The 24,368-nt window shown below is 32.4% G+C and overlaps 1 protein-coding gene across 7 annotated transcripts in view; it reads left to right on the top strand.

Moving 5' to 3' along the window:
• LOC139511377 (MFS-type efflux pump MSMEG_3705-like) overlaps positions 1 to 23,437 on the top strand; it is a 29,212-nt gene extending 5,775 nt beyond the window's left edge. For 6 of the 7 annotated variants that reach the window (XM_071298047.1, XM_071298050.1, XM_071298048.1 and 3 more), the window contains 10 exons: positions 1,099 to 1,149; positions 2,122 to 2,359; positions 2,917 to 3,183; positions 4,414 to 4,576; positions 4,972 to 5,197; positions 8,101 to 8,297; positions 9,948 to 10,032; positions 11,024 to 11,227; positions 20,149 to 20,250; positions 22,143 to 23,437. In XM_071298047.1, the coding sequence (XP_071154148.1) occupies positions 1,099 to 1,149; positions 2,122 to 2,359; positions 2,917 to 3,183; positions 4,414 to 4,576; positions 4,972 to 5,197; positions 8,101 to 8,297; positions 9,948 to 10,032; positions 11,024 to 11,227; positions 20,149 to 20,250; positions 22,143 to 22,177 (1,568 nt within the window). In that variant the 3' untranslated portion in view covers positions 22,178 to 23,437. Of the gene's footprint in view, positions 1 to 1,098; positions 1,150 to 2,121; positions 2,360 to 2,916; positions 3,184 to 4,413; positions 4,577 to 4,971; positions 5,198 to 8,100; positions 8,298 to 9,947; positions 10,033 to 11,023; positions 11,228 to 13,546; positions 13,591 to 20,148; positions 20,251 to 22,142 lie in introns of those variants that run through there. The other variant, XM_071298051.1, reaches the window with a different exon arrangement.
• Positions 23,438 to 24,368: the final 931 nt, after the last annotated feature.

Raw genomic sequence — 24,368 nt, 5'->3', positions numbered from 1 at the left:
GTATTTTATATTATTTCAAGTTTCAAATTTCACTGTTGAATATTTGTATGTACATTTATTTTTTGTAATGTTCCTTTTATGTTGTATGTGCATCTGCCAGTCTGTTTTTATTGGTGTTTGGGATTTTAAATTATGGTAACAATAGGTTTTTTATTTTCTGACAGTCTAAATTTTTTAGGTGTGAGATATGGTTTAATTTGCAATATATATACATTGCAGTGTTAAGTTTAAACCTATAGAAGGGGAGATAAGTCACTATTTTCTTTACTATTTAGAAGTAGAGGTACACAATACATTTAAAGTACTATCACTGTTTACTGTGGAATAGAATAACACCAAAGTCTAATCTTAGCTCTGCAGGGTTTTTTCAGTTAATTTTGAGAGAATTTTGGCAAGCCAAAATGGACAAAACATTGCTCTTTTTGTCCACTTTGTCTTTTTGAAAGACTGAAAATGACCTGTAATGCATGCAGCTATTTTGTAATTTATACTTCATTTTTATGAGTTTGCTGTCATATAGATCTGTAAACCAATTTATTTTCCTCAATACTTTTTTGTGTGTTTTTAAGCTCTTAACCAACTTATATAATTAGCAGTAATTTGTTTTTGTCATATATATATGTTCTAACTTCCTAGATGTATTTATTATAGGACAAGATCATCCAAGTAAGACATATTAGCCTTATTTCCTACTTGTAATAGTGATGTAGATAAAATGTTTGAAATAACAATAACATTAAACCTTTTGTAGTGGGTTTATTCTGCTTTTGAGTAAGGTAGTTCAGCTTATGCACAAAGAACATGTGTTGTTTGTTATTGAATTTGTACATTATATACATATATTCTGTAGTTTCTTTTATTTTCTAGGTACCATTTTTCGTGCATGGAGGAAAATTTGCTTTTTCATGGATATTTGAATTTGTTGTTTCCCAAAATTCTGCAAATAATTATACAGCAAATCTGCCATTTGTTGAACATTTAAAATTGTTTACCTATCACAAGGAAATCCATGAAAATTGTTATCCCACGATTAATACTGAATCCTCAGTAGAAGTGTTTGCTATATCTCTCACATTTTCACATGTTAATTTATTACAGAGTCTACAGAAAAAACAGATCAAAGAACAATGGAAAAACAGGCGACTGTTGGTATGTTTCTTTTATTTACTATTCCAAAAACTGAAGGACCCATTTGCTTTTAAATAGATCACATACCTTTATGTACATGTATAATGTGCTTTTCCAAAGACAATACCTTAGATTTAACTTAAATATTAAAAACACCAATTCTGATATTTAAGTCAGACATATTTTTTTAGACCGTTATTGATTTTTATCATAATTTTACACATCAACCATCAGGACCCTTTATTATTTTACAGTACTTGGACAAAACTCATGGTTTCCTTTATTTTTGAATTTTTCATAGCATAAAACATGTTGAGTGTGTTTTAAAGATAAAAATGATTTCTGTATTGAAAGTGTTTAATACATAAATTTACATGGTATACATGCAGAGGGTAAAAGTACATTTTTAACTTCATCTTGAATATAAGTTATTTAAAGAATGTCCCAAGTCAGGAGCCTCTGGCCTTTGTTAGTCTTGTATTATTTTAATTTTAGTTTCTTGTGTACAATTTGGAAATTAGTATGGCGTTCATTATCACTGGACTAGTATATATTTGTTTAGGGGCCAGCTGAAGGACGCCTCCTGGTGTGGGAATTTCTCGCTACATTGAAGACCTGTTGGTGACCCTCTGCTGTTGTTTTTTATTTGGTCGGGTTGTTGTCTCTTTGACACATTCCCCATTTCCATTCTCAATTTTATTTCTTTCAATGTTTTATATAAAAATAAAGAGATGTGGTATAATTATCAATGAGAAAAACTATCCATCAAAGTTCAAATGAAGTGGATGTAAGCAAATATAGGTGACCAACAGCCTTCAACAATGAGAAAAAATACCATACTGCATAATGGACAAAGAAGCCCTGACATGAAAAATATGATACAATTCAATTGAGAAAACTAAAGGTTTAATTGACATGATTGATATCAAAACAATTTACAAAAAACAAATATGACAGATATGACACAATGATAACTGTCTATTGTTTTTGCAGAGTTGGGCTTTTTTCAAACCTTTAACACGACAAATGTTTGGGCTTTGTTTTTGTTCCTGTTGACATATCTGTTGAATCAGTTGGACCGGTTCCTGTTTGGTATCACGGCTAAGTCTATGGCCCAGGAGGTTCACTTTGGGGACCAGGCTTGTATGATCAACAGTACTTATTTCACAGACAGTGATCTGATAGGCTCCAACAACACTCATATTAAATGTGAGGCTGGAGCTGAAAACTTGTAAGTCTATAGATATAGGAAGATGAGACAACTCTCCATCCAAGTCACAATTTATAAAAGTAAACCGTTAGTTTTGAATATAATAAATCATATAAAAAATACATGTACTCTGGTCAACAACATTGAATCTTGATAGAATAATACTTCTTTTTCCAAGTTATATCATTTAGCATACGTTAAGCATGTAACTATAAAACAAAAAAAAAGTGTTGTATTTATCTTTGTTTAAACATTGTGTTAAACATGAATTTTATTTATGCAAAAATGTCTACCATTGATCGAAGTGCATTTATATGAAGCGTGGAACAAATTTATTCCAAAAATGTGCAAATGAAACATACATGTAATGTAATTATATAATGGTGAAGATAAAAGTACATTTGATGCTACATGTGAGGTAATGTCAATGATTTAAAAGATAATTTCATTAAAACCAAAATTGAAATTTCTGTTTTTCTTGAAGTTCTTCTGATTTGTTAGAGTTGCCGCAGGTAATGGTCTGAAATTGTACATGCAAAAACAGACATCAATAAAAAATTTGCTAATGTTTATTTCAGATGCTTAGATATCAGAAATGGCAATGGTAGCTATGTGTGTAAATGGGACTACAATGGTCAGGGATTAGAGTACCAGTTAGTAGCTGGACCCGTTTTTATAGTCATTTATACATTTTCTGGGATCTTCATTAGTTTTGCTGCAGACAAATATAATCGTAAGGTCATGTTGGCCTCATGTTTGTTAATCTGGTCAACCATGACGTTATTGACAGGATTTGTGAACAGCTATTGGCAGATAGTCATCCTGAGATTTGGACTAGGTATAGGGTAAGTAATTTGTGAACAGCTATTGGCAGATAGTCATCCTGAGATTTGGACAAGGTATAGGGTAAGTAATTTGTGAACAGTTATTGGCAGATAGTCATCCTGAGATTTGGACTTGGTATAGGGTAAGTAATTTGTGAACAGCTATTGGCAGATAGTCATCCTGAGATTTGGACTTGGTATAGGGTAAGTAATTTATGAACAGCTTTTTGTACATAGTAGTTATGAGATTTTGACAAAGTTCATGTTTAGGGTATTAGTATATATGGACAGGTATTTTAGATTGTCATATAACTGTATAGTTGAGTTATAATTGGGGTTTCCTATACCATCACACGAAGTTCTCCCTTTCTGCCTTTTTAATTTGATAATTTGATAACTGCATGACTTCCATACATATTTAGGTCTGATTTTACATTTATCTATTTATTCATTGAAAATTTCATTTACAAAATACTTCAGTCAAACAATGACAGAGGATAATAAGTAATTTGAGTTAGAATATAAAAAAGATGTGGTATGATTGCCAATGAGACAACTCTCCACAAGAGACCAAATGACTCAGAAATTAACAACTATAGGTCACTGTACAGGTTTCACTTTGTAAATACAGCTGTTTCTCAAACCACGTCTCTTTTGGGGAGATCTAGAATATTCATAGAAAATTAATTTTGTTTACATACTGGTTCCCAGTTATGCTCTCTGTGTTCCATCTCATATCTCATAGAGACATAACTTGGGAATGTTACCAGTAAATATACATGTGCATATTGTTTACATTGAAATCTGTGGTAACCCTTCATTCGAGGTAGGGGTAGTTAAGAAAATTAGTGTTAGTTTAAACTCTGAAAAGTTCAGGGCATATAAACCTTGAAAATATGCCACACAGCCCTATATTTTGACCTTTGAAAAAAATTGTAGTGCATATGAACTTTCAATTCTAGGATAAGATTTTTTTCAAAACTTCATAGTGAAAGTGGTACAGTTTTAGCCGTAAAAGGAGTTCCTATGGGAAATTGCATTGTCAATATTTACAGAAATGCAACCTACAGCCTTCAACAATGTCAAACAATTCAAAAGAGAAAACTAACAACCTAATTTATGTAAAAAAAATGAACGGAAAACAAATATGTAACACATCAACAAACGAAAACCACTGAATTACAGGCTCAATTAGTATCCAAGGAATAATAAAGAATCCACAGTATTTATCTTGATCTTTTTTTATTTTAGGGAGGCTGGATGTACCCCCTTTGCAGCTTCTATGATAGCAGATTACTTCCCTAAGCAGAGTCGTGGATTAGCATTAGGTGTATATAATTGGGGTATCTACATTGGCTACAGTATGTCATATGCCTTTGGGAATTTTATCAGCAAGGCCAATATAAACAATCAAGTAAGTTACAACTGAGTAGACGAACATAGTTATTATTATTTGAATAACATGGTTTCACCACACAGAAATGAACAACTATATTGTTTCTTAAATGTGCAATAGGTCATTTATATTTAAAACATATTTGGTGGATGGAATGATTGTATCGGGTATACGGTATGTATTTCCAGTTTGGTTTATCTGACCTTGACCTCATTTACTTGGATCATGGTATAGTTGTAGTAAAGCTTTATATTTAGGACTATCAACATAATATCAATGGTCAGTAAAGATGGCTGTGGGCACTCTTGTGGAAGTTTTTGGTATGATATAGAAGGCCATGTTTATACTATGTTTTGTTTATATGGTTGTTTATGTTATACTAGGCCATGTATATATGACATTTGTTGTTTTAGGGTTGGCGATGGAGTTATTTTTTAGCAGCCATTCCAGGTATAGCTGTAGCAGCCTTGTTGTTCTTAACAGTTAAAGACCCACCTAGACAACAAAGTGAACCTGATAAGGATGCAGATAAAGAACAGAACACAATGAGTGTCAAATATAAAGCTAAAAGAGTATTTAGCAGATTTTTTAACCCATCTGTGATGTTGTTATTGCTAGCCTCATCAATTAGAAATGCAGGTTTGTACATAAGAAATGTCATTTTCTACATAATAAAATGTCTGTACCAAATTAGGAATATGGCAGTTGTTAAATATAAGAACATGTGGTATGAGTGCCAATGAGACAACTCTTCATCCAAATCATAATTTGTAAAAGTAAACCATTAAAGGTCAACTTAGGGTCTTCAACAGGAAGCCTTTATACTGAACAGCAAGCTATAAAGGGCCCTTAAAAATGACTAGTGTAAAACCATTCAAACAGGAAAACAAATATATTTGAAATATAAAATGAGAAACATTTATGAACCACATCAACAAATGACAACCACTGAACATCAGGTTCCTGACTTAGGACAGGTGCAAACAAATGCAGCAGGTAATAGTTGTCCATTCGTTTGATGTGTTTGACCTTTTGATTTTGCCATTTGATTAGGGACTTTCCGTTTTGAATTTTCTTTGTGGATTTACAAAAGTCTGCATAAAACCGTAGGATGAATTTATTCTTTGTAAAAATCATAAAAATGTGGTTAATCTATAAGATCCACAAAAATTTGTTCCCACGAATATTAATGAATCCACTGACTAATGTTTTATGAATATCTGAAGAATGTTATTACTTGATAGACATTTATACTTTTGGATTTTTAGCTTAAGGTGTAATACCACCAAATCATGGTACGTCATATCCGGTTGTATACGAAAGTAGGTCTAAAAAAATTATTCCCCTGAATTTGACAGTTGTAGGTAATTAATCCTACATTTTATTGCAGTAAAACCATTTCTGTGTCATAAACATATGTCTTGGGTATTTCAAAACACCATTATTTTTTATTTGGGATTTCTATAGAAAATTTTGTAATCTTGAGGTTACATGGTGACTAAACCTTGTACACAGATAAAATGAGGGGGGAAATTTGATTGGTTAACTTCCAATGATGGTTATTTTCTTATATGCAATGAAATGTTATGTGATTTTTTTCTATAGAACTGATCAGGATAAATCTTTACCCATGCCAAGTATTTCTTTATTTGAAACAAAGATAAATTCTGCACATTTTTTTGAAAAGTGCAAATTTAACAAAGACTAATAGGGGAAAATCAATGGTTGTATTACACCTAATATAGATGTAATACCACCAAATCATGGTACGTCACATCTGGTTGTATACGAAAGTAGGTCGAAAAAAATATTCCCTTGAATTTGACAGTTGTAGGTAATTAATCCTACATTTTATTGCAGTAAAACCATTTCTGTGTCATAAACATATGTCTTGGGTATTTTAAAACACCCTAATTTTTTATTTGGGATTTCTATAGAAAATTTTGTAATCTTGAGGTTACATGGTGACTTAATCTTGTACACAGATAAAATAAGGGGAGAAATTTGATTGGTTAACTTCCAATGATGGTTATTTTCTTATATGCAATGAAATGTTATGTGAATTTTTTTCTATAGAACTGATCAGGATAAAACTTTACCCATGCCAAGTATTTCTTTATTTGAAACAAAGATAAATTCTTCACATTTTTTTGAAAAGTGCAAATTTAACAAAGACTAATAGGGGAAAATCAATGGTTGTATTACACCTAATATAGATGTAATACCACCAAATCATGGTACGTCACATCTGGTTGTATACGAAAGTAGGTCGAAAAAAATATTCCCTTGAATTTGACAGTTGTAGGTAATTAATCCTACATTTTATTGCAGTAAAACCATTTCTGTGTCATAAACATATGTCTTGGGTATTTTAAAACACCCTAATTTTTTATTTGGGATTTCTATAGAAAATTTTGTAATCTTGAGGTTACATGGTGACTTAATCTTGTACACAGATAAAATAAGGGGAGAAATTTGATTGGTTAACTTCCAATGATGGTTATTTTCTTATATGCAATGAAATGTTATGTGAATTTTTTTCTATAGAACTGATCAGGATAAAACTTTACCCATGCCAAGTATTTCTTTATTTGAAACAAAGATAAATTCTGCACATTTTTTTGAAAAGTGCAAATTTAACAAAGACTAATAGGGGAAAATCAATGGTGGTATTACACCTTAAGGAAACAAAAAGCTGGATTTTATTCCTTCTCCTTTGAAACTTTTCACTCATATTACTTCTGAGGTTACAGTAAATGACAGTAAATGACAATTGTCATTTTATTAAGGAAGCTTGCTTGTCATGTTTTGGAATTTTGGTCAGATTTTCGGAATGCTCTGGTTTTATCCATTTGAATGCCTCAACAAATTTTGCCCAGTGACCCCCATTTTTCTTTTTATAATACTTTTAGATGTATAATGATAAGCTGTCTGTTAAAGAAAGTCTTAAAAATTTTTTATTATTTTTTAATAGTTTTTGAGGACGTTAAACTTGTCAATGATAAAGCTATGAAAAGTTAAGAGAGAAAATTTTCCCGCTAAAATTTCAATGGCTAACATCTCGAAAAAAAGCATGGTGACTTATATTTTTTTTGCTCTTTTGATTCCTTAATTAATCCTCTCAATATATGCTAGTGTTTTGAAAAGTTAATTATTTTAAAACTGAGAAGCCAACTCCCTTAATAAATCAATATTAATATAATAACGCAATGTTGACTGCTGTTCCCATATTTTTGACCTTTTTACCTATTATCATGTCTGTCTGTTTTGTTCACACATTGTTGTCAATATAATGGAATTTTATGCAACTGTCATACAAGTAAGAGGTTTAGCTAGCTTTTTAAACAAATTTAATCCACCGTTTTCTACATAAGAAAATGCCTGTACCAAGTCAGGAATATGACAGTTGTTGTCCATTCGTTTGATGTGTTTTGAGCTTTTGATTTTGCCATTTATTTAGGGACTATCAGTTTTGAATATTCTTTGGTGTTTGGTATTTTTGTGATCTTACTTTTGTATAATATTGATATTTTCTATTTCAGCGGGCTATGTAATATCCTACAACACACAACAGTACTTTACAGACTTACATCAGACTAAAGAACAGATAGGTGACTATATGTCATGGATACCTATTGTAGGAGGTATATTAAGTGTCACTGTTGGCGGGCTCCTGTCCGATGTTATTGTCAAAAGATTAGGACTATATTCTCGAGTTATTGTTATTATTATTAGTTTGGTAAGTATATCTTATTTCTTGGTGTTAGAATAGCAATTGTATCTGTAGCAAAGTTTTTTTTGCAAGTGACTTAACTACATGTATATTCAAGGAAGAAAATAAATCAATAGACACAACTACATGTATGTCAAACTTAGATTTTCTTATAAAATGATACAAAATAAAATTCTGAAAGTATAGATTCTTACATTGGTTCCAATCGATTTTTGGTTTTATCCTATTGAGATACTGTGAATTAATTATTATTCATTGGATACCAATTTACGTGGATTTTGTGGGTACAGGTGAACCATTAATTTAAATGTTCAATGAATAACAAAGGAGTAGGTTCAGTAAGACCCCTTTTTGGCCCCAAAATATAGCATTTTTTCAAAATTGTTAAAACGTAAACTTTTAGTTATTTATTGGACAGTAGAATGCTTCTACTACATAAATATGGGCTGTTTTTTACAATACAATGCACATATATTGGGTACTAGCACCATTAAGTCATGCTAAATTACTAAAATCATCACAATTTTAGCATTTTAGTTAAATTTTAGACGGTTTTGGTGTTAAACAAAAGTGGCCGCATTCGTGTTCATCCTTTATATTGAAATGTAAGTTGTATTTTATGATAATACATAACATACATAAAGGTTGAGGATGAACACGGATGCGGCCACTTTCATTTTTGGCAAAAAACCATCTGAAAAGTGACATTTTTTGGCATATTTGGTAGATTTTTCATATTTGAGCTTGAATCGGATCAAGTTAAATGATTAAATCAGTTAAAATCGTTCACATAAACTAATTGATCAAATGAAATAGACACTTCAGTGTTTAAAAAGTGGTCAAAATCTTTCGTCAGATGAACCTGAAATTTGAGGCCAAAAACGGTCCTTACCGGACCTACTCCTTTTCGATAGGCTTGTATGCAGTATTTAGCAAAACTACAAATCGAGATATCCATGAGAGTGAACAGTTTCCTCAATCCATGAAAATCCAATTAATTTTCATGAAGTCAGAACAGTAATATAAGCTGGTTTACGATTTATGTCCAGATTGTTTAAAATACTACTAAGAAAAAAAGAAAATGAAGGTTGACCTCTGATTTCATATCAAGCATGCCACTTTTTATTTAAATATAAGATTTGACGAACAAATAAAACATTAAAAAAGTTCTGACAGTCCTGATTTTCATTATCAAACTCTGTATAAATATACATATGCAATCATAACATATATGGAAAAGTAGTGCTTCTTGGTCATATGAACACGCCTCTTGTAAACCATGTAAAATTTGTCATGATATACAGTAAAACAAAATTATACTTTCATCATCTTAATTGAATCATTATCAAAATCCAGAAATATGTTTGATGGTTGTTTATGTCATTGACCTTACCCTGTAATGATCTTGACTTTTAAAGGATTTTTTTTAAAAATATATTTCTGAAGCAATAACAAAATTTCTGATATAGATTTGTTGAGTTTTGTGTATCTTGAGATGTTTAGATATTCATATTAAACCATTGCCTGGTTGCTAATCTCAGGAATTAAAAGGTGTTCATTGATAAGAAATATGGTAGTTGTTTTATTAGCCATCATACATGTTATTTGTATATAGTTCTAATAAAACCTGATTTTACTGTAATCATATTTTTCCAGACATTAGCTGCACCATTTGCTGCGGGAACATTATTTTTTCTGCCACCTTATGCTTACCTATGCCAGATACCAACATATTTATTTGGTAAGTATAGTTAGACTCCCATAGATGATGGGTGGCCATGGTCAGAGGGGTCCTGATCCAGAAATCCTATGCTTATAAACATGAAATCCTGAGGTCCCAAATTTATAAAATTTAAATCTGGAAATTCGAAAAAGATCAATCTCGAAATCCGGATCTTAAAAACACATGATCCTGGAGCCAATAAAGGTCCATCCCCCTCATAGATTAGACAGATAATGATATTACTTTTTTCTGAGAGGAGGTTTATTTTCAGTTCAACATTTTATTGATTACTTTATTTATTTCTATAATTTTTAATTTAAATATCAATTAGATACAGGAGCGACATGAGGGTGTTTGGCAAGTTTGTCATCCCTAAAAACTATGACTCCAGAGTTCCTGAAAAAGTATTTTTTTCTAGATCAAGAAAAATATTCATTAATTCCTTAGTTGTGACAATGTAAATCACCAATTTCTGAAAAAAATAAAGGCCAAATCCAGATGTCCCTTCACAATGGCATATATCTCAATAACAACTCTAATATAACAGTGTCGGTAATATGAAGATTTTTCATTATAGAAGCCAAACTAAAAGCGCAAGGAAAAACAATAACTGATTAGTGATGGACACTTTGACAAAGGACAAGGGTCACTGTGTTAAAACTTCTTGACTCCCCCCTTGTATATTTGTATTATAATAATAGAAAGTACAGAGAGAATTAATATAGATAGATATATGAAGATGTGGTATTAATGCCAATGAGACAACTCTTCATCCAAGTCATAATTTGTAAAGTAAACTGTTATAGGTCAAATTAGGTTCTTCAACACGGAGCCTTGGTTCACATCCAACAGCAAGCTATGAAGGGTCCCAAAAATGACAAGTGTAAAACCATTCAAACAGGATAAAAACGAGAAACACTTATGAACCACATCAACAAACGACAACCACTGAACATCAGGTTCCTACCTTAGACATAAATTATTGAGGACATTTGTTTGTTGTGTACAGGTGAGATGTGGATAGGCATTACCATAGCTGTGTTGGTGGAACTGGTACCCTCTGATATAAGAACCACAGGAATAGCAGTTTATCTATTTATAATTACAAACATTGGTGGAAATATACAGCTACTTGTACCAGTCATTAAGAATTATATAAAGGAAATGCATAAACATGACGTTCCAAAATATCCAGATGTAAATGCACTTAGAAGTAAGTTTTATCATCACTTTTTAGGTCACCTGGCCCAAAGGGCCAAGTGAGCTTTTCTCATCACTTGGCGTCCGTCATCCTTCGACATCCGTTGTCGTTGTCCGTCGTCATTAACTTTTACAAAAATCTTCTCCTCTGAAACTATTGGGCCAAATTAAACCAAACTTGGCCACAATCATCATTGGAGTATCTAGTTTTAAAAAATGTGTCAGGTGACCCGCCCAACCAACCAAGATGGCCGCCATGGCTAAAAATAGAAAATAGGGGTAAAATACAGTTTTTGGCTTATATCTCAAAAACCTAAGCATTTAGAGCAAATCTGACATGGATAAAACTGTATATCAGGTCAAGATCTATCTGCCCTGAAATTTTCTGATGAATCGGACAACCTGTTGTTAGGTTGCAGCCCCTGAATTGGTAATTTTAAGGAAATTTTGATGTTTTTGTTTATTATCATGAATATTATTATAGATAGAGATAAACTGTAAACAGCAATAATATTCAGCAAAGTAACACAAAATAAGTCAACATGACCAAAATGGTCAATTGACCCCCTAAGGAGTTATTGCCCTTTATAGTCAATTTTTAACCATTTTTCATAAACCTTAGTAATCTTTTACAAAAATCTTCCCTGAAACAACTGGGCCAAATTAAACCAAACTTGGCTACAATCATCAATCGGATATTTAGTTCAAAAAATGTGTCCGGTGACCCAGCCAACCAACCAAGATGGCCGTCATGGCTAAAAATAGAACATAGGGGTAAAATGCAGTTTTTGGCTTATCTCAAAAACCAAAGCATTTAGAGCAAATCTGATCAAGGTAAAATTGTTAATCATGTCAAAATTTATCTGCCCTGAAATTTTCAGATGATTCGGACAATCCATTGTTAGGTTGCTACCCCTGAATTGGTAATTTTAAGGAAATTTTGCTGATTTTGGTTATCTTCAATATTATTATAGATAGAGATAAACTGTAAACAGCAACAATGTACATCAAAGTAAGACAAAATAAGTCAGCATGACCAAAATGGTCAATTGACCCCCTAAGGAGTTATTGCCTAGGCCTTTATAGTCAATTTTTAACAATTTTCATAAAATTTGTAAATTTTTACTAACTTTTTTCACTGACACTGTAACTTCTGGGCCAAGTTTATTATAGATAGAGATAATTGTAAACAGCAAGAATGATCAGTAAAGTAAGATCTACAAACACATCACCATCACCAAAACCCATTTTTGTCATGAAACCATCTGTGTCCTTTGTTTAATATTCACATAGACCAAGGTGAGCAACACATGTAGAAGTATTGTATAAATTTTTAATATTTTGTCCATGCATTAAATATTGGCGTTTTCAACAATGGACAATAAAAAATGAGATTTATTAATGGATTTTAGTAGGAATACTGGAAATTTAGAATTTTTTGCTCACTTTTATTATTGCATGTTTTAAACAATGGACACAAATGCAAGGTTTAGTAAATGTTGCACACAATAATACTATAATCAATTCAATTGCATTTAAAAAAACCAATTAATAGCTATTTTCTGCAATAAAAAAACATCCCAAAAATTTGTGTACTTAAAGTATAAGTATTCATTAGCAGCAGATTCATGGTTCATGGATATTTTAAAGGAACATTGCAGTTCATCCTGACATACCTCATAGCACTGTTACATATAGATGGCATAGTGATCGATGATATGCATTTTAAGGTTCAGAAGAACTTTCTTTTTTTAGATATATAATGAAAGTAATGCTAAAATGTTATGTGTCTGAACTTATTTCTGGATTTACCTTCATCATGAACACTCACTTAAAGGGACCTAAATAAAAAAAAAATGACCCCCTTTTGAAATTTAAAATCAAAAACAAACAAAACTCATAAACATATGAAAGAAATGAACCAACAATAAAAAAGAAGCAAAATTATGAAAAAGAAAAAAAATTGAGAGAGAAAAGTATTGTTTATCTTTTAAAGTAATGAAATATATTCCTACACAGTCAAATTTTTTTCATGTGAAATTTACGTTAAATTCACATCAAATTCCTGTGAATTTCACGTGAGCAAAATTGGCTGTGCAGGAATAAGATGGTGGTAGAGACATTAGAAACAAAGAAGTTGCTATATATATTATAAAGATGATTTTGTTATTTACAGCTGCTCTATACATCCTGTACCCAGGGCCATATCTGTATGGATGATTATGTGGTATAAAGATGATTTTGTTATTTACAGCTGCTCTATACATCCTGTACCCAGGACCATATCTGTAAGGATGATTATGTGGTATAAAGATGATTTTGTTATTTACAGCTGCTCTATACATACTGTACCCAGGACCATATCTGTAAGGATGATTATGTGGTATAAAGATGATTTTGTTATTTACAGCTGCTCTATACATACTGTACCCAGGACCGTATCTGTATGGATGATTATGTGGTATAAAGATGATTTTGTTTTTTACAGCTGCTCTATACATACTGTACCCAGGGCCGTATCTGTATGGATGATTATGTGGTATAAAGATGATTTTGTTATTTACAGCTGCTCTATACATCCTGTACCCAGGGCCGTATCTGTATGGATGATTATGTGGTATAAAGATGATTTTGTTTTTTACAGCTGCTCTATACATACTGTACCCAGGACCATATCTGTATGGATGATTATGTGGTATAAAGATGATTTTGTTTATTACAGCTGCTCTATACATACTGTACCCAGGACCATATCTGTATGGATGATTATGTGGTATAAAGATGATTTTTGTTTTTTACAGCTGCTCTATACATACTGTACCCAGGGCCATATCTGTATGGATGATTATGTGGTATAAAGATGATTTTGTTATTTACAGCTGCTCTATACATCCTGTACCCAGGACCATATCTGTATGGATGATTATGTGGTATAAAGATGATTTTGTTATTTACAGCTGCTCTATACATACTGTACCCAGGGCCGTATCTGTATGGATGATTATGTGGTATAAAGATGATTTTGTTTTTTACAGCTGCTCTATACATCCTGTACCCAGGGCCGTATCTGTATGGATGATTATGTGGTATAAAGATGATTTTTGTTTTTTACAGCTGCTCTATACATACTGTACCCAGGACCATATCTGTATGGATGATTATGTGGTATAAAGATGATTTTGTTTTTTACAGCTGCTCTATACATACTGTACCCAGGACCATATCTGTAAGGATGATTATGTGGTATAAAGATGATTTTTGTTATTTACAGCTGCTCTATACATACTGTACCCAGGGCCGTATCTGTATGGATGATTATGTGGTATAAAGATGATTTTGTTATTTACAGCTGCTCTATACATACTGTACCCAGGGCCGTATCTGTATGGATGATTATGTGGTATAAAGATGATTTTGTTTTTTACAGCTGCTCTATACATCCTGTACCCAGGGCCGTATCTGTATGGATGATTATGTGGTATAAAGATGATTTTTGTTTTTTACAGCTGCTCTATACATACTGTACCCAGGGCCATATCTGTATGGATGATTATGTGGTATAAAGATGATTTTGTTATTTACAGCTGCTCTATACATCCTGTACCCAGGGCCATATCTGTATGGATGATTATGTGGTATAAAGATGATTTTGTTATTTACAGCTGCTCTATACATCCTGTACCCAGGACCATATCTGTAAGGATGATTATGTGGTATAAAGATGATTTTGTTATTTACAGCTGCTCTATACATACTGTACCCAGGACCATATCTGTAAGGATGATTATGTGGTATAAAGATGATTTTGTTATTTACAGCTGCTCTATACATACTGTACCCAGGACCGTATCTGTATGGATGATTATGTGGTATAAAGATGATTTTGTTTTTTACAGCTGCTCTATACATACTGTACCCAGGACCATATCTGTATGGATGATTATGTGGTATAAAGATGATTTTGTTATTTACAGCTGCTCTATACATACTGTACCCAGGGCCGTATCTGTATGGATGATTATGTGGTATAAAGATGATTTTGTTTTTTACAGCTGCTCTATACATCCTGTACCCAGGGCCGTATCTGTATGGATGATTATGTGGTATAAAGATGATTTTTGTTTTTTACAGCTGCTCTATACATACTGTACCCAGGGCCATATCTGTATGGATGATTATGTGGTATAAAGATGATTTTGTTATTTACAGCTGCTCTATACATCCTGTACCCAGGGCCATATCTGTATGGATGATTATGTGGTATAAAGATGATTTTGTTATTTACAGCTGCTCTATACATCCTGTACCCAGGACCATATCTGTAAGGATGATTATGTGGTATAAAGATGATTTTGTTATTTACAGCTGCTCTATACATACTGTACCCAGGACCATATCTGTAAGGATGATTATGTGGTATAAAGATGATTTTGTTATTTACAGCTGCTCTATACATACTGTACCCAGGACCGTATCTGTATGGATGATTATGTGGTATAAAGATGATTTTGTTTTTTACAGCTGCTCTATACATACTGTACCCAGGACCATATCTGTATGGATGATTATGTGGTATAAAGATGATTTTGTTTTTTACAGCTGCTCTATACATACTGTACCCAGGGCCATATCTGTATGGATGATTATGTGGTATAAAGATGATTTTGTTATTTACAGCTGCTCTATACATTCTGTACCCAGGGCCATATCTGTATGGATGATTATGTGGTATAAAGATGATTTTGTTGTTTACAGTTGCTCTATACATTCTGTACCCAGGGCCATATCTGTATGGATGATAATGTGGTATAAAGATGATTTTGTTTTTTACAGCTGCTCTATACATACTGTACCCAGGGCCATATCTGTATGGATTATTATGTGGTATAAAGATGATTTTGTTTATTACAGCTGCTCTATACATACTGTACCCAGGACCATATCTGTATGGATGATTATGTGGTATAAAGATGATTTTGTTTTTTACAGCTGCTCTATACATCCTGTACCCAGGGCCGTATCTGTATGGATGATTATGTGGTATAAAGATGATTTTTGTTTTTTTACAGCTGCTCTATACATACTGTACCCAGGGCCGTATCTGTATGGATGATTATGTGGTATAAAGATGATTTTGTTTTTTACAGCTGCTCTATACATACTGTACCCAGGGCCATATCTGTAAGGATGATTATGTGGTATAAAGATGATTTTGTTTTTTACAGCTGCTCTATACATTCTGTACCCAGGGCCGTATCTGTATGGATGATTATGTGGTATAAAGATGATTTTTGTTTTTTACAGCTGCTCTATACATACTGTACCCAGGACCGTATCTGTAAGGATGATTATGTGGTATAAAGATGATTTTGTTTTTTACAGCTGCTCTATACATTCTGTACCCAGGACCGTATCTGTATGGATGATTATGTGGTATAAAGATGATTTTTGTTTTTTACAGCTGCTCTATTAGTTAGATAGTGTGCTAGTGACCTAATACGGTATATATTGGGTCAGTAAATTCCATATGGGGTGAGAGCGAAGCTCGAATCCCCATATGGAATTTACTGACCCCATATATACCGTATTACGTCACTAGCACACTATGTAACGAATTTATCTTACCGACTATCTTAACGTGTGAAATTAAGACTAGTGATTCTCAAAATCCTCAAATACTGTTAGCGCTAAGAAAATACTTTCATTGATCCTACAAAAACAGATGCCAGCAATAACGACTTGTAAGGTTTAAATGTGTTTTATGAATTTGTTTCAATCTTAATCATCAATTTCTTCGTCTGTTGGAACTTTTAAGATTTTTTCTCAGTACCGTTTTGTTTTTTACAAAGGGACATAACACCATTACTAACCGTGTATGAAATAAGCCCCGCCCCCTTCTTACCTAATAAGGAATATAAAGGGACGTAACTCCACTACTAACTGTGTATGAGATAAGCCCCGCCTCCCTACTAACCTAATATCAAATATACACGGTTTGCACGCGGACGCTTTTAACCAATCATATTCCTGGAAATGTATAGGAGGTAAGATAATATACATTCTGTACCCAGGACCATATCTGTATGGATGATTATGTGGTATAAAGATGATTTTGTTATTTACATCTGCTCTATACATACTGTACCCAGGGCCGTATCTGTATGGATGATTATGTGGTATAAAGATGATTTTGTTTTTACATCTGCTCTATACATACTGTACCCAGGACCATATCTGTATGGATGATTATGTGGTATAAAGATGATTTTGTTATTTACAGCTGCTCTATACATACTGTACCCAGGGCCATATCTGTATGGATGATTATGTGGTATAAAGATGATTTTGTTATTTACATCTGCTCTATACATACTGTACCCAGGACCATATCTGTATGGATGATTATGTGGTATAAAGATGATTTTGTTTTTTACAGCTGCTCTATACATACTGTACCCAGGACCATATCTGTAAGGATGATTATGTGGTATAAAGATGATTTTGTTTTTTACAGCTGCTCTATACATACTGTACCCAGGACCATATCTGTATGGATGATTATGTGGTATAAAGATGATTTTTGTTATTTACAGCTGCTCTATACATCCTGTACCCAGGGCCATATCTGTATGGATGATTATGTGGTATAAAGATGATTTTGTTATTTACAGCTGCTCTATACATACTGTACCCAGGGCCATATCTGTATGGATGATTATGTGGTATAAAGATGATTTTGTTTTTTACAGCTGCTCTATACATACTGTACCCAGGGCCATATCTGTATGGATGATTATGTGGTATAAAGATGATTTTTGTTATTTACAGCTGCTCTATACATACTGTACCCAGGGCCATATCTGTATGGATGATTATGTGGTATAAAGATGATTTTGTTTTTTACAGCTGCTCTATACATACTGTACCCAGGACCATATCTGTATGGATGATTATGTGGTATAAAGATGATTTTGTTATTTACATCTGCTCTATACATTCTGTACCCAGGGCCGTATCTGTATGGATGATTATGTGGTATAAAGATGATTTTTGTTTTTTACAGCTGCTCTATACATACTGTACCCAGGACCGTATCTGTAAGGATGATTATGTGGTATAAAGATGATTTTGTTTTTTACAGCTGCTCTATACATCCTGTACCCAGGGCCGTATCTGTAAGGATGATTATGTGGTATAAAGATGATTTTGTTTTTTACAGCTGCTCTATACATCCTGTACCCAGGGCCGTATCTGTATGGATGATTATGTGGTATAAAGATGATTTTGTTTTTTACAGCTGCTCTATACATACTGTACCCAGGACCATATCTGTAAGGATGATTATGTGGTATAAAGATGATTTTGTTTTTTACAGCTGCTCTATACATACTGTACCCAGGGCCGTATCTGTATGGATGATTATGTGGTATAAAGATGATTTTGTTATTTACAGCTGCTCTATACATCCTGTACCCAGGGCCATATCTGTATGGATGATTATGTGGTATAAAGATGATTTTGTTTTTTACAGCTGCTCTATACATACTGTACCCAGGACCATATCTGTATGGATGATTATGTGGTATAAAGATGATTTTGTTTTTTACAGCTGCTCTATACATTCTGTACCCAGGGCTGTATCTGTATGGATGATTATGTGGTATAAAGATGATTTTGTTATTTACAGCTGCTCTATACATCCTGTACCCAGGACCATATCTGTAAGGATGATTATGTGGTATAAAGATGATTTTGTTTTTTACAGCTGCTCTATACATACTGTACCCAGGGCCGTATCTGTATGGATGATTATGTGGTATAAAGATGATTTTGTTATTTACAGCTGCTCTATACATACTGTACCCAGGACCATATCTGTATGGATGATTATGTGGTATAAAGATGATTTTGTTATTTACAGCTGCTCTATACATACTGTACCCAGGGCCGTATCTGTATGGATGATTATGTGGTATAAAGATGATTTTGTTATTTACAGCTGCTCTATACATACTGTACCCAGGACCATATCTGTAAGGATGATTATGTGGTATAAAGATGATTTTGTTTTTTACAGCTGCTCTATACATTCTGTACCCAGGGCTGTATCTGTATGGATGATTATGTGGTATAAAGATGATTTTGTTATTTACAGCTGCTCTATACATCCTGTACCCAGGGCCGTATCTGTATGGATGATTATGTGGTATAAAGATGATTTTGTTTTTTACAGCTGCTCTATACATACTGTACCCAGGGCCGTATCTGTATGGATGATTATGTGGTATAAAGATGATTTTGTTATTTACAGCTGCTCTATACATACTGTACCCAGGACCATATCTGTATGGATGATTATGTGGTATAAAGATGATTTTGTTATTTACAGCTGCTCTATACATACTGTACCCAGGGCCGTATCTGTATGGATGATTATGTGGTATAAAGATGATTTTGTTATTTACAGCTGCTCTATACATACTGTACCCAGGACCATATCTGTAAGGATGATTATGTGGTATAAAGATGATTTTGTTTTTACAGCTGCTCTATACATTCTGTACCCAGGGCTGTATCTGTATGGATGATTATGTGGTATAAAGATGATTTTGTTATTTACAGCTGCTCTATACATCCTGTACCCAGGGCCGTATCTGTATGGATGATTATGTGGTATAAAGATGATTTTGTTTTTTACAGCTGCTCTATACATACTGTACCCAGGGCCGTATCTGTATGGATGATTATGTGGTATAAAGATGATTTTGTTATTTACAGCTGCTCTATACATACTGTACCCAGGACCATATCTGTATGGATGATTATGTGGTATAAAGATGATTTTGTTATTTACAGCTGCTCTATACATACTGTACCCAGGGCCATATCTGTATGGATGATTATGTGGTATAAAGATGATTTTGTTTTTTACAGCTGCTCTATACATACTGTACCCAGGGCCGTATCTGTATGCAGCATTCATATTTGTATTTGTGATGTTCTTGATGAGAAGAGATCAAAGAAAAGCTGAACAAAGTAATTATGTACCAATGAAAGATTCTGTTAACAATTAGACATATGTTTACATGTAGAAGTTATATTAATTATTCTATTGACATATTTAATATATTTAAGAACTATTAGATTATTACCTCATTGAAATGCTCTGTAAGAATTGTGTCTCCCTTGTTAATACTTTGGATTGATATATTTTGTGGAATAATATTTTTTACTGATTTTATGGATATCTGGGTAATCCAAGAATTAAAGTGTTCAGCAAAATATAAGAGAACGAGAAAAAAATCATTCTATATATTTTTTTAAGGCATCAGTTCTGAAATAGTTTTTGTTGAACCTCAAATGGTGTATGATATTTGAATTCCATAGTTGTGAACAAAATTGTAGATTGGTGTCATAGATATTGAGGATTCAATTTTTTCAAGAAAAATTTAGTTACGTTTATTTCAAACATTTGCATTTAATATGTTTTGCATAAGTAGATATTAGGTCCTAAACTGTTTTGGAGTGTGAGTTGCCATGTTTTTTGTTTTACAGACTAGATGATCAATATTTATTATTTGGTGTCCTGGGGCATGGGTGGACTTGTACTATACCACTATCACCAGCTTCCATGAGAACTAACCAAAGACCACCACCACTACTAATGCTACAACCAACCATTAATACTACTTCCATAACTAACTTCCATTACTAACAACAACCTCACAAGTCACCATCATTAACAGCATGAGTTCATTCTCCATCCTGCATGAAATATTTGCCACTGGACCATTCTAGCTTTGTCATCAGCCACCACTACCACCACCACCAGCTGTCACTATGACCTCTACTATGTTCACCATTATATACCACCACTACCATCCATTCATACTTCTACAACTACTAATATTACTACTGAGACTAACAACTAACTTTTATGAACAATCTATTTTTCAATGGATTGTGATTTGTGACTTGCAATTTGCTATTTCATTTTCATTTTCATTCTTTACCAGCCATCTTGCATCATTGAAGATGCATACTTTTTTGGTGACAATTATACATCATTCATTTCCTCAGGGATAACTTTAGTTATGCAATATTATTCAGATTAAATATATACTAATATTTTCATCTTTTGGTTGTTATGTTGTAACTTCATATGAACCACTGTAAGTCATTGGAAAATTAATGGGAAAAGGGAAACCTCACCAGTTTTCTTGTCTTAGTAGATGAGACTTACAATTTAACTAAAACAGCAACAACATAAATGTCAAGATTATACATTAAAAATAATTCATGTTACTTGAAGATTATAATTGATTAGTGATTTCTGATATGTCATAGGATTAACACCAATTTCATTACATTGATAGTAAACATAAGGCCCTACTACTTAAGTCATGCTTGAATGATTTAGGAATTTTTACATTGTGAAATGTACCATATTTTGGCAAGTACCGATAGCTCAATGGATACTTTTTGTCTTAATCAACCCCTAAGGACACCAGTTTAGAAGGTAATAATTTGAACAATATGTAAGTTGCAGCTATCTTTATATGGGTCATTCGATAGAAATTGATGGTAAGCAGTGTATTCAAATAAAAAATCAGAAGACTTCAGGGTAAACTTAAAACTAAGCAAGCCTTTATTACTGTACGTCTTTAGCAGTTTAGAATAAACTACACATACAAATATACAATGAACATAAATTGTCGTTCCTTTCTCTCAAAAAAGTGATGACAATGCAGGTTTTTTTTTAACTCTAAAAAAGTTAATTTATGTTTTGTTTATCCTTTTAATTCCAATGAATTTATTTTGATAAAAATTTTAGATCTAAAATTTATATTGATTTAGAAACAATATTGATACTGCAAGCTTTATAGATCCATCTTTATAGAAACTCATAAAATGTTTGTTTTTTTCAGGTGCTTACACAATTCTCCCTGACACAACTGCATAGCAACCTTTACCTTAGTTAACTACCTAGCTTTCCATTGGAGAAGGGAACCCTCAATATGGATTTTCCTACATTTTTTTATAGAGTAAAACTGCATGTTTACAATATATCAGTAATGTTGTAGTTATGATGTATATATAGTGATATGTTTTTCTGTATTTTTGCAAAAACTGTTAAATTACAGCAAAATAAGACTGTTTCTATAGACACAACTTGTTAAAACAAGTGATATTGACATTTGGACTGTTATCTACAATGTTGACATCAAATGTTTTGTGATTTTGTTATTGTGACATTTATCATTTTATACTCCAAGCTAGCGTTCTCAATCATATTGAGACATAAAAATACTCAATTCTTACTAAAAATAAATTAATTTGTAAATAAATGTGTATAGAAGTTTTTATGATATTTTTGAATATGTCCACACTTTGAAAATTTAGCCGAAAATGTTATATATAAACATATCACTGAGGTGAACATAGTTTCTTATGATTATTGGATTCATACAAGTGCTATATATAAACATTATAAAACAAGTATGAAGATATTAAAATAGTTTCTAAAACAGATTATGTACTCAAATATATGTTTACCAAGATATATAAACATGTCTAAATTGAAAATAATGTTCAAACCTATTATTGTGTTGGATAAATAGAGCAATTTGTATACGTGTGCATGTAAAACAAATTTCTTGGTAAAGTGGTCTTAATACAGCACAAACAAAATTTTCAAAAAGAGCAAAAAAGTGAAAAGTATTATTTTAACAAAACACATTTGACTAACAGGTCTAACAACTGATGTCATTAAACCCTGCTGACTGCCATTTAAGATTACCAAGATATATACATTGTTGGGTTAGTTATATTTATTAAGGTTGGTTGTTTGAACAACTGTACAACTGGGATAAAGCATGCATGGGGTAAACCTATTTGTTTATTTTCCTGTATAAATAGAGCCAACTTGTTACCATATTTTAGCATGGAATTAACTATTGTAAGCATCAATCTGAATGGTGTATACATGGAACAGTGAAAGTTCTCAAGTATGAAAAAATACTGTTGTAAGGAAACTAATCATGTGCCAGCAGATCAAGGCTATTTAATGAATTTTTAAATGAAATTTTGATTTCAACCCTAAAAAAAACAAATAGATGTGATACTCATATACATATATAAGTAATGAATGATATTTGTGTTTTCTTATGACTTATTTTTTGTGCAATAAACTTTATTCTGTATTTCAATTTATTTTATTTTATTATTTGTATTGTTAATATAAGCAGTCCTCTTAATTCCTAAGGATTTGAGGAAAAATGATATTTGCTGAATTTAAGTGTAATCACTTTTAAATTGTTGATATAAGTAACTGTATGAGATAGCTTCAACATTGGGTTTAAATTTTCAAATTCTAAAAACATTAACAACATTAAATATGATTTTACTATATATACGAAGATGTGGTATGAGAGTCGATTAGAAAACCCTCCAGTCACAATTTGTAAAAGTAAATCATTATAGGTCAAAGTACAACTTTCAATATGGAGCAGCAAGGTATGAAGGGCCACAAATTCATAGCGTACAAAGATTCAAACAGAAAAACCAAAGGTCAAATCTAAATACTGTAAATTCAGAAATTATTGCGAGGTTTTTATTATTGCGAATAATGCGACTGAGTTGTAAACGCAATAATTAAAACTCGCATTTTGTAATATTTGAACTGACTTAAGCATGACTTTTCTCAAAATCGTAAAAATTAAAATCGCATTCAAGTGTAAAATGACAAAATCGCAATAATAAATGCACGCAATAATTTCTGAATTTACAGTAAAAAACAAGAAACAGAAACACTTATGAACCACATCAACAAACGACAACTACTGAACATCAGGTTCCTGACTTAAGACAGGTGCAAACAAATGGAGCTGGTTTAATTGTTTTAATAGCCACCCTTCATCCTAACCTGAAACACCAGTGTACCACCTCATCATAGAAAGACACACCATGAAATATAAATTGAAATGGCTTAAGACAATCAAAAGACATATTAACAAAAGCTAGTGGACATGGACTGAACGAATAAATTTGATATATGACACAATGTAAATTCAAAGTTAATAAAAAAATATTTAGAACGGTTCTCTCTTTAATTCCAATGCAGTCCTCTAATGGAGTATTATCACACTATTGCA

The sequence above is a fragment of the Mytilus edulis genome, chromosome 2 (genome assembly GCF_963676685.1).
Source record: "Mytilus edulis chromosome 2, xbMytEdul2.2, whole genome shotgun sequence".
In the NCBI taxonomy this organism is placed as follows: Eukaryota; Metazoa; Mollusca; class Bivalvia; order Mytilida; family Mytilidae; genus Mytilus; species Mytilus edulis.
This window is presented reverse-complemented; position numbering and strand designations above follow the sequence as displayed.